The sequence below is a fragment of the Hevea brasiliensis genome, chromosome 18 (assembly GCF_030052815.1).
Source record: "Hevea brasiliensis isolate MT/VB/25A 57/8 chromosome 18, ASM3005281v1, whole genome shotgun sequence".
NCBI lineage: Eukaryota > Viridiplantae > Streptophyta > Magnoliopsida > Malpighiales > Euphorbiaceae > Hevea > Hevea brasiliensis.
Genome location: NC_079510.1, coordinates 1,015,445 through 1,033,985, shown reverse-complemented (window position 1 = coordinate 1,033,985; position 18,541 = coordinate 1,015,445). Strand labels below are relative to the sequence as shown.

The 18,541-nt window shown below is 33.4% G+C and overlaps 1 protein-coding gene across 2 annotated transcripts; it reads right to left on the bottom strand.

Moving 5' to 3' along the window:
- Positions 1-11,343: 11,343 nt before the first annotated feature.
- LOC110664206 (PHD finger protein At1g33420-like) lies at positions 11,344-15,068 on the bottom strand. Of its 2 annotated transcripts, none has more exons than XM_021823786.2 (5): positions 14,604-15,068; positions 14,283-14,409; positions 13,958-14,173; positions 12,378-12,989; positions 11,344-12,287 (listed from the first exon to the last, which is right to left on the bottom strand). In XM_021823786.2, the coding sequence occupies exons 1-5, from the start codon at positions 14,935-14,937 to the stop codon at positions 11,462-11,464; spliced, it is 2,115 nt and encodes a 704-aa protein (XP_021679478.2). In that variant the 5' UTR covers positions 14,938-15,068; the 3' UTR covers positions 11,344-11,461. The 2 variants fall into 2 exon arrangements, with proteins under 2 accessions (XP_021679478.2, XP_057996877.1); XM_058140894.1 differs by having other exon boundaries at positions 11,379-12,287; positions 14,283-14,414; positions 14,604-14,741.
- Positions 15,069-18,541: the final 3,473 nt, after the last annotated feature.

Below are 18,541 nucleotides of genomic sequence, written 5' to 3'. Positions count from 1 at the left end.
GACTTTCTTCCTCTAAAGCAATCATCATTTTCCTTAATGTACGCTTAACTTCTGCCACATTTTGTGTTGATGGGTTCTATAATTTTAGCAAATAATCCTCAATTGTGTCCTCCTGTAAAAATAAAAGGTTAATGCATTTCATTGATATTTTTTGTTAAAAAAATATCAAATTATTATTACTAAGTAATTAATAATGAAAAAATATGTGTTGTAAAGGATTACCACACAACTAATAGCAGCTTTACTTATTGAGATCCAACGTCTCGCATCTCGACAATACCACTTCATATATTCAGAATCATGGTGGAGTGGTTGTGCCATTTCTTGCCCTTGAATAATGTACTGTTCTCACCTATTCCAACAATTAATGTATGCCGCATAGTGGTGTGCCCAGTTACTCTCACTAACTCGAAGAGTAATGTCATGCAACTCATTTGTTTGCATGGGTGGTTGTGGAATAGGTTGGGCCAAACCAAATTGCCTCATCAGTCTGTCAGGTTGGTGCCATTCAATAATATGTAAGCAAATTAATGGCACCACTGCCTTCCAAATGGGACAGCCTTGGATACATATGTCGGGCAGCTCATCCAATAATTCTTTAGTATATGGTTCCCATGTAACTTGCAAGTGAATGTTTGCAAAACATCAAGTAATTATAAATGTAGAAAAAATATAACATTTTATTTTAAGTAAGATTTATTGAATTTTGGTTTACATCTTCAAGTCGCATCCGGTCAAGGTTGTATCGAATTTGCGAAAGTACATGGGTTGTTACTTTAGTGATCTGTCGAGCTCTACTCCACCTATTAGTTGATAAGAAAATTTAAAATGTAATGCAATAAAAATCAATTTAATATTTTCTTAATGAAAAAAAAATTATATATATATATATATATATATATTTTAGTGACAAACCTTGCACCTAGGGGTGCATCATGAGGTGCCGATGGATCTCTTATTGATGGAGAGATTACTTTAAATCTCTCCCAGGCCCATATCTGCAAATAAATAGTGGTCCTAAAATCTCCTTTGTTTCAGTAACAATAACACGGCAAAGCTCGCGATAAAGGAAGGCTAAGCAAGCTCCACCCCAATTGTATGTCGCAGCTTCCCTCAAGTCTTGTAAAAGGGGTAAGAACATCAAGTTCACATGTGAGTTTGTCTTGTCAAGAAACATCGATCCGATGAGTCATAATATGAATGCTCTTGCATGCCATAACAATGTTAAGTCATCAACATGATGTGGAATAGCTCCAAACTCATCATTTAGCCATGATAACTTTAGTGCATGTCCTTGAATCATTTTTTAGGGTGGTCTAGCGCCCAACAACATCTCACAAACTTTTGGCCAATCCGCCCATGACATTCCAGTAATAGCTGAACCATGTACTGGTAAACCGAAAATAATGCCGACATCCTAAAGACTGATTGTGCACTCACCAATTGGCATCATAAATGTAAGTGTTTCCGATCGCCATCGCTTTACAAAGGCAGTAATGAGATGCCAGTCAAGTGAGAAAAATCCTAATCTAGCAATACCAATAAATCCCAAATCAGCAAGATGAGGAACAGTTCTGTCATCAATGTCAGAATGCAATATGTTCCCCTGCCTCCTGCACGTAAGCACTTCATGCTCAATCGTGTCATTCCAAATCCCTTCAGAACGGTGTTGGGGCTGGAGCTGAAGAAGCTCTGGATCAATTGGACCTGGGACAATGTAATCTCTTCTTTCTTGTTGTATAACCATACCTATTCATTGCGGCAAATATACATTTTCAATTTTTTTTTCATAGTTACAACAATGCATATATTTCCCTGGTACATTGATTATTATATAAATGGTATAAAAAACATGTAATAAAAGTATAAAATAATGTAAATAAATAGATCTCATTCATTGCATTAATTAATACGTCTACATTACATTTTCAATACAAAGATATCAGTACAAAATTATTTACAACATCAAGAAAATATATAAACATTAAAATACAATATTAGAACAAACTAGGTCAGCCTAACTATTTGATTTACTGGACATGATCTTACTAGCTCGTCATAAACCTCTTGATCTAACATATAGTTGATTTTAGGTAACATGGGCTTCACCAGAGTATGTTTGTTACTGTCACGCATTTTTATACTAGTTGACCGACACATTGTCCTCGTAGCGACCCAATTAGCATACTCTTTGACAAATCCTTCAAGTAGTAGTAAATATGATGGGGCACGGTTAGCTTCTAATTTTCACCATACACGGTCAAGTATACCCTTATCGTGGACACAACTAAAAGCTAACCTTAAAGCCAAATATCTACGTTTATCTGTTAATAGCTCTCCTTCCCATATAATTTCTTGAATGAGCCCATTCACCCTTATCATATGCTTAACAATGCATAGTAGGTAATCCCCCATACTTGATACTCTTACTTCCATAGGGAGGTTAATCAAATTCCTAATTAAAGCATGTACCCTTGCCCGTTGTTATTGACTGACAATCCTTTTTGGAGTGTGCATTATACGAGCCATTATTTTATCTAACACATAAACAAAAATGAACGGGCATATAAATAAATTTGAAACAATGCATTACAAATATCTTACAATTAGCACAATGAAAGCATTAATCCCTGTTACATTTACATGCATAAAATGAAAACTTTAACATAAAATTACTTTGAGAATAAGAAAAATACAATTGGATGATTTGTTCAATACATTACTATTTGAAAAGAGTAACATAATTAACTAATGGTGTTTTTTCACACCGAACAATTATTTTTTTTGTGTCCTTGTTCACGACAAAGCGAACAATGGATATTAGATGTCTCTCAAACTTTTCTATTCACACTCCAATCCATTTCATTCTTCATTCTTGAGGATTTTGGTCTTCCTTCAAACCTTTTCTGTGTCTGGTTCGGCACAAGAATTGGATCATTGTCTATTGGCCAATCATCATGATGTCTAAGTGCATAAAACTGCCACTCATAGCACTTAAGTGTTTGCTCCAACGTATAATAATTTGAAACATATTTCTCATAATTAATTGACTTTGATTGGCATGCTACTATGACATGGGAACATGGAATGCATATCTCTTGAAACTTCCCACACATGCATGTCCTTTCATGAAGTCTGACAATGTGCTTCTTCCCAGATGTACCCTTCCAAACTTCAAATTCACCACAATCACGGTTAAACAACCTAACATTAAGTGAGTTTGCTTCATTTAAATTTTCACCCAAAATTTGACGACATGCTAGAGTTAAGTTGAAGCCCTATAGCAGTTGTTCATGAAATGTCGTGCGGCGCGTATCAAAATATTCGACACACTGGAAAAATATTTTCTCTACCATTGCAATTATTGGTAATGCACGGATCTCCTTCAGCATTCTATTAACTGACTCAATGGTATTGGTTGTCATGCTGCCATACATTTTCCCTCCATCATGAGAACATGTCCATTTTTCCAAAGGTATCTTTTTAGCCAATTCAAATGTGTCTGGATGCTCAGTCTTGATTGTGTTCATGGCCTCATAAAAAAATTTTTCCTTAATTGGGTGAGCTGTTACAAAACAAATGTAAAATATTTTTATTATGTGACATTGAAACTTCAATTAACATTACCATATAAATACTAATCTTCTAAAAACTAACCTGCTTTTCGAAGAGCTTCTTTCATGTCAGTATTTTTAAACTTCGAGTTATAATTGCTCAATATGTGTCTTAAATAATATCGATGATGTCCATCAGGAGGCCGCCACCAATCTTGATGCATTGCCTTTGTTATGCCAATATGCCTGTCTGATATAACACAAATATCAGAACGATCAGTCACAAACACCCGTAAATAAGACATGAACCAATCTCAATTCCTTGTGTTTTCACAATCAACTATTGCCCAAGCAATGGGGAAAATATGGTTATTACCGTCCAATGCTGTAGCACAAAATAAACACCCTTTGTACTTTCCATATAAAAATATTGAGTCTATGAAAATAATAAGGTGACAGTGCTTGAAGCCTTCAATTGTTTGTTTAAATGCCCAAAATATTTTGTCGAAAACCCGATAATCGGGTTATAATTTATTATTAACAAATAGAGGGTCATCTTCAATTAAAAACGCAGAATCAGGGTTGTGTTTGCACAAAGCAAGCATGAATTGCCGCAATCTTGTAAAAGATTCCTCCCAACCACCAAAGATCTTCACAATTGCATCGTGTCTAGCCTTCCATGTCTTCTGATAACTCGGCATATATCCGACCTTATCTTTGATTTTTGCTTGCAATGCAGATATCTTCACATTTGGTTGTTCTCGTACAATTGCAAGGATGAAATCAGATATAAATCTGCTATCCAATTGCTTATGGTCTTGTGAGATTGATGGATTAACACATGTATGGGGTCCGTTATACCGAGTAATTTTCCATATATCAGATCCTTTCCAATGAGACGCACGCATTCTCCACTTACAATTGCTCTTTCTATCTTTGCACTTGACAGCATATGTTCTGCTCTTTGTCTCTTCATAAGAAAACTCATGGTGCCTAAGTAAATGATATTGTTTGGCAGCTTTTTAGACAGCTTCTCTAGAAGGGAATATCATTCTAACTTCAAACTCATTCGACGGATCCCACATTGAACAACATTGTGGTTTTAACCATGGATCAACTGTTAGCAATGAAAAATCTATTTTAGAGTAAGGTGGAGGAGGGACTATAAGTGTTACTGAGTTCGCAATATGAGTGTTATAGTACAAAGGCAAATCTACTACCAGCTCATTATCATGCTGAACTTCCTCATTTACATTGGTGTCATCACTATAAATACATTATTCATCAGAATCCTCTTCGTTCCAATCATCATTGGGGCAATAATCACTGGAAGAAGATTTTTGAATCATATACCCATTGACGCAGACAAATATCTTCGCATTCATTGATAACCCCCAAAACCTTATCCTCAACCGTACTGCCATGAATTTGAGATGGTTGATAGCATAAAACCGTGTCATCACTTGCATGTGCAGAAGCACCTACATCAGTACTAGTAGCATTTGATGGTCCCGCTTCATCAACAACATTTGCGGTTGCATCTGGTCAAAAAATTTCAATATATAATTCCATAGATGACATACCTGCAATTTCATCAATGAAATTAAACATAATATTTACATCATCATCGTTAGACAAACCCATGCAGTCCCATTTCACTGAACCATCTTCCACAATGGGTTCTCTAAATAAGATATCTGATATAAAATCACATCCAGCTTTAAGACCAATTCTACATACTATTTTCATACCTAAAGTACCAAAATCAATGTGTTTACCAATACTAATGACAGTTGATGAACCCCCACAATAGTCATAGCCTTCATTATCCATAATAATTTCTCCATCCCAATATAAAGTAGCAAAAGATGGAATTGACATTTTCTGATTAAAAAAAAAAAGGTATTATTTTAATAAAGCATGACAAAAGCTATAAATTAAAATTTACATAGATTATAATAAAAAACATTTATTTTATATTAAATAAAATTAAATTAAATATTTATATGAATGGGTTCAGGTGTCAAATACCAACCCGGTAAAATCCGAACACTACTGCAACTAGTTAATAATATTAATTTAACTAAGTCGAACTTGTCCCAAATCCCGTCCTATTACGATTTCGTCTTATACACAACCTGCAAAAGCCTAGCCTATTGCCATCTATGAGGATGACAAAGGATTTTCATTGGAATTTTTACAACCAGTATGAATTGCTACAACTGCTTTCATAGGGATGGTTGGGTTGAGCAATTCTAATTAAATATTCAAAAAAAATAAACATTGTATTTTTTTAATCATTATATTAAACTATTATATTTTTTTTAAATTAAAAATTACCAGATATATAATTACTATATTTTTAATTTTTAGGCATTACTTATATTTTGAATTTTCTATGAATTTTTTAAATTTCTTACACTCTTTACAATTACAATGTCAACTTAAATTTCTAAAAATAATCCATATATTATTTTCAGGTTAGCTATAACCTACTCAAGTATTCAAATAATTAAATTACATATAACACTAAAAATTCATATAAAACTATATCCCTAAACATTAATAATATCACAAAAACCTACTTAATATCATAACACATGCATGCATGCATACTTACAAAAATAATTTTATCAACTTTCTCTAATAATAAAAACATTTAACACTCAAATAGTTTAATATGTTACAGGTAAATAGGTGATTCAACTAACAAAATACATACCTTAAATTTTCAAGGACAAAAATTCGGCACAAACAACATTTCCAAGCTTCACTTGTGCTGTTCCAACTAAGAACCAACTAAACCTTTTTTCCTTCCACGACTGCAGTTCCTCTTGTTGTTGCTGGTCTACCAAGCAAAAAGAATGACAACAGCTCCACTAATTTTACACCAACAAAAGAGAAAATGAGAAGAAGAGAGTGATGATTAACACTGAAGGAGATGAGTTCCGTTTCGTGTGTGGGATAAACTGAGGGAGATAAGGGTGCGTAAATAGAAAATTTGAACTCTGGACGCCAATAATATTAGCGTCCCACGCACTGTCTTGTCCCTCTCTGCAAGATTCGCTGGGTGAGTGACCTGAGCTCTGCACGCCATTTATAATGGCGTCCGCTTCATCAGCAATGCCTGACTTGACTACCTGCAAAGATTTGCTGGTGTTGGAGCTGCTACGTGACTACCTGCAGAGATTCGCTGGTGTTGGAGCTGTTGTGCACTTCGGACGCTTGTATGAATAGCGTCCCACCTCTAGACGCTGGTTTGAATGGCGTCCCATGTCCGGACGCTATTTTGAATAGTGTCCCGTCTCACCAGCCTTCTACCTCACCACTTCTCACCCCATTTTGGTAATTTCTGTAATCAAAACTCTGTCTTGATAAAATTTATACCTTCACTACCCTAGTACGGTAAATTCCCCATTATTATTATTATTATTATTATTATTATTATTATTATTATTATTATAGAGGTTTCTAATTCATCAATTATGGCCTAATATATAATAATTAAGGTTGGGGACAATTATTATGTCTCTTTGTACTTCTCTTACGTCTTTGAAGTCCCAAAGCATCTACTTACAGTAAAAATCAAGAAGTAGCATTTGGGCCTTGTCAAGAAATTAAAACTTGCATGCTGAAGCTCCATTTTCTCAAAGATATCAATTTGGTTAGCAGGTCTGGCATGCATATCTCAAAATTCAACTCCCCACTACAAATATTGGAAAAAAAAATTAAAGAATCTGAAATTAGGCATCCCTGGATTTTCAACCATAAAAGTCTCTGCTTTCAGCCACTATTATGGACAATAATTTTGATAAATTTCTCTGTTTTTCAGGACAGTTAGAGCACCCTTCAGTCCATCTAAAATAGACAGAAAAGGTATATTTTGATTCCCTGTTTTCTCCATTGAGAAAACTAACATTTCTAGTGGTCTACCATAAAAATGTCAAGTCTAAATTTGGCACAAACTTATCACCGCTCTTGTTTGGAATCCATAGTTTTATAAAAATTCAATTTAATTAATTTTTTTTATCAATTTTATTTTTAGTATAAAATAATTTAATTCTTTTTAAATTAAAAAAAAATTATTTTTTAAAAAGTAAAATAAAGCATCATTATATAAGAATTCATTTGTTTTTTATAAATAATTTATTTCAAACGAAGCTAATATAAATTTAAATTTACCCATATATCATCTCTACATGCCAACTCGAGTATCCCTAACTAAAAATTCATCACTTTTACAAGCTGCAAAAATTATAAAAATTTTGTTCCAGAAACTAGACATATAGGGCTTTTCATTCATATATAGTTTGGGCCTAAAAATATTACCAGGTGATATAATTAACAAGAGAATTTCAATTAAAAAAAAAAAAAAAAACTCGTCTTGGGCAGTTCCAACAGTATTCTGTCAATTTTATGCTCAAAGTGCTTTAAGCCCAATGAATAGCTCAGGTCCAATGTGTGTAAATCTTTTATTCTTGAACTAACTCAGTGCCCAAGAATAATCTGAACTAGCAATTCCAAGTCCATTATATGTGGTAAATCATCAAATCTTCATTGTCTTCATCTGGAAACCTATAAAACTCGAGCAAACATGTTTTTTATTTTTTTTCTCAAAGATTCATTTCTACGCCTAAAAAGGCAAAATGAAAAGAACAAAGCTTGTTTGATACAGAGGATTAAATAAGGATTCATCATGTAGACTTTTAATGGCTAACTTATGGGCTTCACAGTTACAGTTTCTTCTAATAAATTAAAGTTCTATATGATCCAAATTCCTTGCACCCTGTAATATATCAAAAATAATGCAATCAATCCTTTGAATTGTAGACTCCTTCGCAGCCAAAATAACTGAAAGAGATTCTCTTTCAATGATTAACTTTTGAAAGCCTTTGAAAACTGCTAACTGAACAGCCTCCCAACATGCTAGGCTTTCAATGATCAAAGGGTCAGTGATGCCATTGTATCGGCGACAGCACCATCCAAGGGGTCTTCCTCACAAATCCCGAGCTAGAACTGCTATGGCTCCTACATTGCCGTGCTTGTAGACAGCCCCGTCAAAATTAATTTTGATCCAACCTTGAGGAGTTGTCCAAATGGAAGAATTTGGAACCGTAGGCTGAGTTTGACGATGCAAACTAAGTTGCGCTAATTTGAACTCTTCAAAACAATCCTGGGCTGCTCTAATTATATCTCCACAGTTTGAAATGTGATCCTTGAAAATGGAAGCATTCCTGGATTTCCAAATTTGCCACATAAGAAAGCAGAGTTTTAGAATCCATTCTTCCCCATTCTCTTGTTGCCGTGGCATTGCCATAATCTCTTCCCAACAATCCATCATGGAAGATCCTTGAAGCAAAGCCGATCTAAGCCTAAACTCAGAATGTATCTAGAACTCAGCTGCCTTTGGGCACATAAAAAGGATATGTTTGGCTTATTCTTCAGCCCCACAAACTTTGCAATTTGTACAATGGTGTGGAATCCGGCTATTAAGATTGGCATTGGTAAGGAGCATTTCCCTAAGAGCCTTCCAAATAAATTGAGATCTTCTTAGGCACATTGGGCTTCCTAACTCCTTTCCAAATTACTGAATTGTTAAGAGTCGAATTTGGACCTGGTCCCGCTATCTGATTTGACAACTGAATTTGGACGGCAGTTGTCTTCCGATTTAACCGAATATTGTCCATCATTTGTAAAATGCCAAATTACCTTATCTCCTCTATTGTATAAGGGCACTGGAATAGCAAGAATATTTGGGATTTCCTTCTCGTGAAAGATTGCTCTAAGCTTACCTAAATCCCAACACAAATTGGAGCGCTCAATGAGTTGTGAATCCCAAATGATGGAAATGTCTGCATCTTGTCTAACCATCGGTTCATATGCCATCTAATCCCCTTTTCCAGGAGTTGTCTACCCCAAATAAGGCTTTGCCATCCCCAGGATGGATTAGATTCTCTTGTAGCATGCATAAAGGATGAATATGTGGGAAAAACTTCCCTTTTAACACTCTTGCCCATAAGGAAGAAAGATTGTTCAAAATACGCCATCCTTACTTTGCATTAAGAGCGAAAGTTGAAACTTTCTAACTCTTTAAATCCAAGGCACCCTTTTTACTTTGGATTGCGCATAGCATCCCAAGCCACCCAATGAATCTTCTTTTTATCACTTCTTCGCCCTCACCAGAAATTTGCCAACATAGCATTAATTTTCCTGCAAAGAGAATTAGGTAACCAAAAATATGACATGGCATAAACAGGAATTGCCCTAGCCACAGCTTTTATGAGAACTTCTCTTCCTCCTTGTGAGAGGAGTTGCTCCTTCCATCCAGCTACCTTGTATTAAATTCTGTCCACAATAAATGAGAAAGTATGATTTTTGGATTTGGATAGTTGGTGGCAAACTAAGGAACTTGTCTTGGCCTCCCATGTTTCAAATTCTAAGCACTATGGAGATAGACTATCTAATGTTTCTGGGAGTGTTCTTGCTGAAGAAGAGAGAGGATTTAGCCAAATTGACTGTTTGTCCATTGACATCTGAATAAGACTGCAAGATACTATTAATGGTCTCAGCCTCCCTTGTAGATGCTTTTGAAAAGATGATTGAATCATTAACAAACAGTAAATGTGACTACTGGACTTTGGCGAGAGATGGACAAGCCGGCAAGAGGTGAATTTTGAATACTATGAGTTAGGCCTTTAGCACAAATAAGAAAGAGATATAGAGATAGTGGATCTCCTTGTCTAATTCTTCAAGATGGTCTGAAAAAGCCAACCCGATGCCCATTTAGTTGCAAGGAATAAGAGACTGTTTTTATACACTCCATAATCCATTCAACTTACTGATTATGAAAGCCAAAGCAGGTTAGCATATGCTGTAGATATTCACACTCCACACGTTCATATGCCTTACTAATATCTAGCTTAACTGCCATCCCAGTAGCTACGTCCCTGTCTTTTATTTTTCAGATGGTGCATAAGTTCGTGGCTTATTAGAATATCATCAACTATTTGTCTCCATTTTGTAAAAGCATTATGTTCCACACTAATGATGTTACTCATATGAGGTTGGAGACAAGTAGTAAGGATTTTGGCTATAATCTTATAGAACACAGTACATAGCCCAATGGGATGCAAATCCTTCAGAATAGACGCTTGCTTCACTTTGGGAATCAAGGAAATAACCGTGCGATTAAAGCTTCTAAGTAAATGACCACCTTGAAAGAAACTAAAACTGCTGCACAAATATCAGAGCCAATGACATCCCAGTAACGTTGGATAAATAGACAAGTAATACCATCATTTCCTGGGCTTTCATAGGGTTAATTGAAAAAGCGGCCCTTCTAATTTCCTCAGATGATACTAGTAGGATCAGCTGGTCATTGACGTCATCTGAAACTCCCCTTGCAAATCCTGTGGTAAATTACTGAAAATTACTTGGATGTTGTGAGGAACAAATATTGTTAAAGCAGTTGAGAGCAATACTTTATTATTTTGATTAAATTGAATATGATATGGCAAAATTCACAATTTTGATAACTACATTCAAAAGTCATATTAGCTCATGAAAGTAAGTCTTATTGCCAAACTTGACATAGGTAATTATAAATAGTCTGTCCGTGGCCTAGTGAGGTTCTAAAATTGAACCGAGGTGGCACTGATTTGTTTCTATATGATACCAGTTTATTTCAAAAACAGTTGCAATTCAATTTCGATTCGATTTCTATGGCAATCCAATGATTTAATTTCTTTTTTTTTTTCCTTGAAAAATCATAATACCCTTGAACTACTCATTCTCAGTAAGGGAGGGAAAAGAAGCCTAAAAGTCTCTCAATAATCCTCCAACCGATTAAAATAAAATAAAAATAAAAAGCTTTAGAATTTACAAGAAAATATACAGGCTAAGGAACACTAAATGAGACTTTTAAGACTTCCAGTTCCTCCTATTGCCTCTTCCCTGCAAGTTGAAGTTCTAGATAGTGAGGGCAACTCCTTAAAATTTGGGATCCTTTCACATTTCTTGCGGTGTGAGTTCATACATCTCATGCACACAAATATTGGAGGAATTTTATCAGAATTATCAATCCCAGCACACCTAGTATGCTGCCAGACCCCACAGGCATCACAAGCCAACATTTTCTCTCCATCGTCATCCTTGGCCCCACACATACAATCAACTGTCCACCTCTCTCTTCCTCTTTCCATTCTAAATTGGCTAATTGCATGTCTTGATGGGCATGTCCCTTTAATCTTGACTGATCCACTTGTTCCAACAAGAAATTTAACCGTAATTGAATCTTCTAAAGATCCATATTCAACCATTTCATGAACTTCAAACCTCTTAAACATCACATATACTTCTTCAAAAGCTTTAGCTGCTTCCTTCTTAAGATCAGCTACAGTAGCATTTAAAGGTAAGACTATCAGTTCTGGAGGTATGGCAGGATCATCTTTCGGTTGATCTGAAACCTCTACATGACACAAGAGATGAATGGCAAATAAATTATTTAGCATCATTTTATCAGGTCTGTATTCCTTCATAAATTGTTTGCAGTCAATAAGCTTGGTTGCTGCATCAATCACACTTTCTCTTGTCACTTGAGATCCATAGTTAATTGCAGTTTCAGGATCAAGCAAAGAATCAAGTAAAAATCTCAGATCACCCTTGACATCCTCTTTCAATGGATGGATTTTGTCCAATCCATCTTCACAAGTATTGGAACTAACCGTTGTAAGCCTGTTAGCATAGAGAAAATTGACAACATTCATTTATTCAAAAAAGTGGTTCCACAAGATTACAAATTAAGTTTGCGATTGTTTCAATTACCTGTATTCAGCATCACATGAATTAAGATTGCATTGGACCTGAACCACCATGCTATTAGCTGCCAACTCCCCTCCAAGGTGTTTAAGGGAATAATCAAGAAGCTCTGGAGATGCTCTTTTATACATGACACCCTTAAGAGCACGCCTTGACACCCAATTGTTCTCACCAGATGCGGCCAACACCTTCATCATAGCTTCTTGAACACATTCGACATCATGTCTGGTCCATGCACACAATATATTTGAAGTACTAGATCCTAAGTTCTTTGGAGTTGTTTTAGGCAATACTGGTTCATTGCTTTCATGGATTAGCCTCAATAAAAAGGAGCAAAGGTCCTTTAGGGTAAGAAGTTCTGAGTCTGACAATGATTGGTAAAAACCAATAACAGCCTGCAAACGTGTTCGTGGCCTTCGCCTCTGAAACAAAAGCGGGACTAGGGGCATGTTTGAGAGAGTTTCCACTGCTTTCTGGTAGGAATCTGGTGTGAGCGCATAGCTTCCGCTTTGAAATTCATAACCCCAATTACCATACCATGAATGGCCTTTGGTGATTGCATGCAGCAACCGATACTCCATCTCATATTTTCTTGACACATCCATCACCGATACCTTCCTGTACAGCAAATGAAGTTAGAAGCCTCCAGTGATATTGGGAGTGGACATAGCATATCAAATCATCAAAAAGACTTAAATTTCATTATTTTTTATATTTTTTTATCAGGAATCTATTTCATCATATGCAGTCAATGCAGTTGAACCTAAATTGCCTGCTTGATGATATGTTTGATGACAAAAATGCATTTGTGGCGTACTTACAGGTATGAGCACTTATGGAAACCCTAATAGGAGGCAAAAGCAATATCAGCCAAATGGATTACAATTTATGAAGCAACACAATCTATGATGCAAAGGAACACAGGCTAATACAATCTCAAAAGTTTGTGCTCTCTTTGAAAACCAAAATCAACAACTGTAATTTGGATCAGTTATTTGTGTTCACTATTTTTTTTTAGTTACATTAATGAATGATAATTAACAATCCAATGAACTCTGTATACCCAGCTAATAGCCAAAAAAGAAGGATAAAAGGAAGCATTGTTTAAATGGAGATGCAGGAATTTCTTTGGCAATTTTTTTTTTTTTTAACTAAGTTTTAAGTGAAACACAAACACACAGGGGAAGGAGGAAGGTCAGCACGTAGGAACCACACCTCACATTCCAAAAGCCTATGCAGCTTTTTGAGGCATGGAATTGTGCATATATGCTGGGCTCGCTTGTGCGACAACCAACATTTTTTTTCAACCGAGTTTTAATTGAAACTCGCACACAGGGGAAGGGGAAAGTTTACTACTATGTTTTGAGGTTTTAAATCATTAAAGTTTTCACTAATGTTTGACATATGATTCAAGAATCCTGAGATTTCAAAATCACAATGCCTCTATATTATCCAATCAAACAAGTACTGTATAGAAATCATGTTCAAGACTATGATGCTGCAAGTTGAACCTCAATTAGATTCAAATCACCAAAAGGAAAAAAGTTACTACGTAGTGTGTGAATGAAGCATGAAGAAGGGCAAACCTGACAGCAAGAGTAGCGCAGAGCCTATCCCAGAAGTCCATTATATGACAACCAGTAAGAATATTGGAACCACCTTCTCTGCCATTGACCCTAAGAAGGTGGCCAAAGCCATTGGAGTGAACAACACCGTGCAATAGATGAGTATTATCTTCAAACTGGGAAAAAATCCAATCTTCAACGTGATTAGCAGTAACTACAGAATCACACCACTTGCACCTACTCCATTATGAAAAAAATAAATAAATAAATAAATAAATGAAGCAAAAGAAAGAAATTTGACAATCCATACTCGTAATCTTAAGCAAAGTGATGATAGGTTTCTCACCTTGACTCTGATACATGCATCGAATTGCTGCATTTCGAACACATATGTTGATGTTCATCTATGCTGCCTTTTGTAGCTCGAATTATGAAATGGTATCGCTTCCTGCACACTGGATGACCGCTCCAACCTTTTCTTTCATAGCCCAAAACAAAACGCACTTGCATATTAGCTCCCAATTTTTTTATATTTTATATTTCTAATAAAATAGGGAGATTAATAACATTCACTAGAGCCGTTTTTTTTTAAAAAAAAAAAAAAAAAAAAAAAAAAACTAATTTTTATAAAAAAAAAATAGTAAATAAGGAGAGAGAGAGGACTCACCAACCACTCGGCACTGATTGCAGTAGGGGGATCTGGAACTTCCGGTGACGTCCTCTTCCACAATATCAAGAACCACCACCACCGGCGAAAGATCCGGACCTTCCACCAGATCTCCGACCCGAAACATGATCTGCCACGTCAGTAGGCATGGGAAAAGCGGAGGAGGGAAGGTGACCCGCGCGTGGCGGGACAGAAAGAGCTTTATGGCCTCCCGGAACGGCTTCGACAAGTCTTCATCCAGCGATGGTCCTTCAGGGAAGGTGAAGAAGTCGTAGAGATTGGCGGTCACTCTGTTCCTCTTGGCTCTCTTTAGCGGCCTGTCGTTCACCACCATTGGTCTGTTGGATTAAACGACGTCACGTTTTGGAATTGTAATTTGTACGTGTGGTGTTAGATATATAAATTTAGACAGTAAAGGAGAGAAGTATGTCCTAAATACTAAATAGACGAGAAATTTTGGACTCCAGGATTTGGCAGTTCGGAGCTTTGCCTTTTAAAATTTTTGGTGCGGAGCTTTGGCGGTTCAGCATGGCGGTTTGGCATTCGATTTCCGAGTAAAATAATGTTTTTTGAAAAATATAAAATTATATGTCACGACAAGCCCTAGGGCGTCGCTGCAGAATAATAAATAAAAAAAATATTTATATTAAAAATATATTTAATTCTATCCAGTGACAATATAAAACATTATATTTATATTTTATAAAAAGAAACCTCTCTACCAAAAATTATTGAAATCATTTAATTAATTTAATTAGATAAAATTTTAATAACGTATTTTTTTATGTATACATAATTTAACTTAAGACTAATTGATATTAATAATATAAAATTTATCATTTAAATAAAATATAATTTTTTAAAAAATATTTAATTATATAATTTAATTAAAAAAGATAATAATAATACTGATTAAAAAAATAAATTAATTAATCCATCTAAAAAACCTAACAATAATCTTTTGGTAATAGATTTAGCATATAAAAATAACCGAATATGCACATGATTTTAAATATTTTTTTATTATTAAAAAATAAATTAAGTATATTATAATGATATTAAAATTTATAAACTAAATTTATATATTTATTTGATTAACAACTCTAATAAATGTTTTAAAAAGTTTACAGATATTATTTTTTAATATTATGGGAGAGAAATTTCTCAATTCGACTAGCTACAAAAAATAATGAAATAATAGGAAATTTTATGATTTTAGCTAAAAATACTTTTTAAATAAACTTAGTACTAAAAAAATATATTCTTATATTTTTTTTGTCAAAAAAATATTCTTATATTAAAAAATAACAATTTATATTTTAATTTTTGACACTTTCTAATTAAAAATTATAATAATTTTAACATAATAAATAATATTTATTCATTAAAAATTTAAAAAGTAAAAATAACAAAATAATTATTAATAAATGAAAAAAAGCCATTGATTTGAAAATTGAGTTTAATTATATTATTTTTTTTTTAAATATCATTTAGTTGACTTTTTTATTTTTAAAAAATTTAATAAGTTTTTAAGTGGATAAATTTCAATAACTATTCCTGAACTTATATGGTTATAACACTACAGTCCTTAAACTTTAAAACGTAACATAAAACCCCCTAAACTTTTAAATTTTGCACAGTAAAATCCCTCTAACTTTCAATTACTGATTTTTCAGTTGAAAACTAATGTGAACAGCTCCTACATGACTTTTATTCAACATTTCTCTCTTCTCTCTTATTCAAATTGTAAAATTATTCTCTCTGCACCTGAAAAATCATTCTGTTTACAGTGAGAAAAACGATTCAATTTACACATAACTTGAGAGAGAAAAGAGAAATATTGATTAAGCTCCACGCTAGAACTGTTCAGGTCAGCGTCTAAATGAAAAACCGACAATTAGATGTTAGAGAGATTTTACTGTGTAAAATTTGAAAGTTGAAAAGGTTTTATGTTACATTTTTTAGTTGAAAGACTATAATATTATACTGGATAAGTTCAAGGACGATTGTCAAAATTTATCAAACTAATTTGATAAAGATATCCCTTATAAATTGAACATTTATATATATATATTTTTTTTACTTTTCTTCTAAATATTTGTTTTTAGTAAAAATTTTTTTCCGTAATTCATTTTTCTTTTTATTTATAAAAACAATTTTCAACACTGAAATTTATAACATTCTAATTATTGATATTTTTAAATTAATATTATTTCATTAATTTAATGATATAATATTTTAAATTAATTTATAAGTGTAACAATAACATTGATACTCTCTTAAGAGATTTCTTACTGACGGATTATAAATCAAGTGTAAGAGTAAAAGAGCAAAATAGTAAGAGCAAACACTTTTATTATTTTTAGAAACAGTAAAAGTGTTTGTTATTTTAGTATAATAGTATAATACGTAAATCCATACTAAACTAAAAACTTTTGTTTTTTATTTTTAAAAGGACTTTTAATTTTAGAACTTTAAAATATTATTTTTATTTAATTTTAATCTTTAAATATGTTTTTTATTTAGATTATAATTTTTAATTCATTTTTACCTAGATTAGAATTTAAAATTCTATAATAACCATTTTATTTTCATTATGTAGGAGTTTTCATATTTATTTAATGAAGTTTTTTTCTTCATAAAATTATGTTTGCTTTATTTTATTCTTAGATTCTATATTGAATCTTGTGTTTGTTTCGATCTTGAATTAGATTTTATTTATTTTCTTTCAAGGGTTTGATCGTTTATCGATCCTTTTTTCGAGCTATGCATCAGGTGGTATCAGAGCAGAGATTTCACCCTCATTAAGATAGCCAATACTAATGGTGGTCATGGTAATCAACCTCATGACGGTGATTAGGAGTTACACGCTGTTTGTCGAGCAATCAAAGAGCAGAGGAACACTATAAAGTAATTGAATATGGATATAGAGCGTCAATTTCAAGAGATTTTCTATTTATTGAGAGTAAGTCATGTTAAGAAGAGAAATCACAAATCAAATCAAGTTGAAAGAGTTAAACATAGTGGAGTCAATTATAATTATGTTTCTTTAATTTTAAAAGAACACTTTTTACTATTGATGAATATAAAAGAAGTGGTGTTCAGGAATTGTGTGCTTCAATAGAAACAAAGAATGTGGAAGTAGAAGTAAATCTTATTAAGACATCAAAAGGTATTGAACATATGAAGCAAGAACAAATAGATTAACCTACATCAGAAAAACACTCGAAGCTGAAGATTCTAAGCATGAAAGATTTGAAATTGAAGAATCTAAAACTTTGGTTGTAATGCCTTTCACTATGATAGATGATGATGAGTTCGAGCTAGAATTTCTTGAACCATCTACTCTAGAGGAAAGAAGTTGAAGAGCAAGGAGAGTTGGAGATGTCATTGGAGCTTAAAGAACAACCAACCATAGAGGAATCAATAGAGATTAAAAATTTATCTAACCCTTTGATTCATGTTGTCTTGGTTGATTTTATTTATCTAGATGTACTAATGGATGCAAAGGACAATGTGAAGTTATTTAATTTAATTTTGTTCAAGTCAACATTATTGATATCATTCAAGAAAGAGACATGGTGTAATCTTTTAATGGAGTTTTTTTATTTTCCAACACTTTTGGGGTCGAATTTTCTCAAAAGTGTGGGCGAATGACGCAGCATGCAAATCTATATTAAACCCGAAGACTTTTATTTTTCTATTTTCACAAGGACTTCTAGTTTTAGATGTATTCTTTATTTTCTTATATAGGTTTTATTTATATTTAGAGTTTATTTAGAACTCTAAAATATTATTTTTATTTAGTTTAGGTCTTTAAATATATTTTTTATTTAAATTAGAACTATTTTATTCATTACTATCTAGATTAGATTTAAAATTTTATAAATATCCATTGCATTTTCATTATATAGAAGCTTTTCATATTTATTCAATGA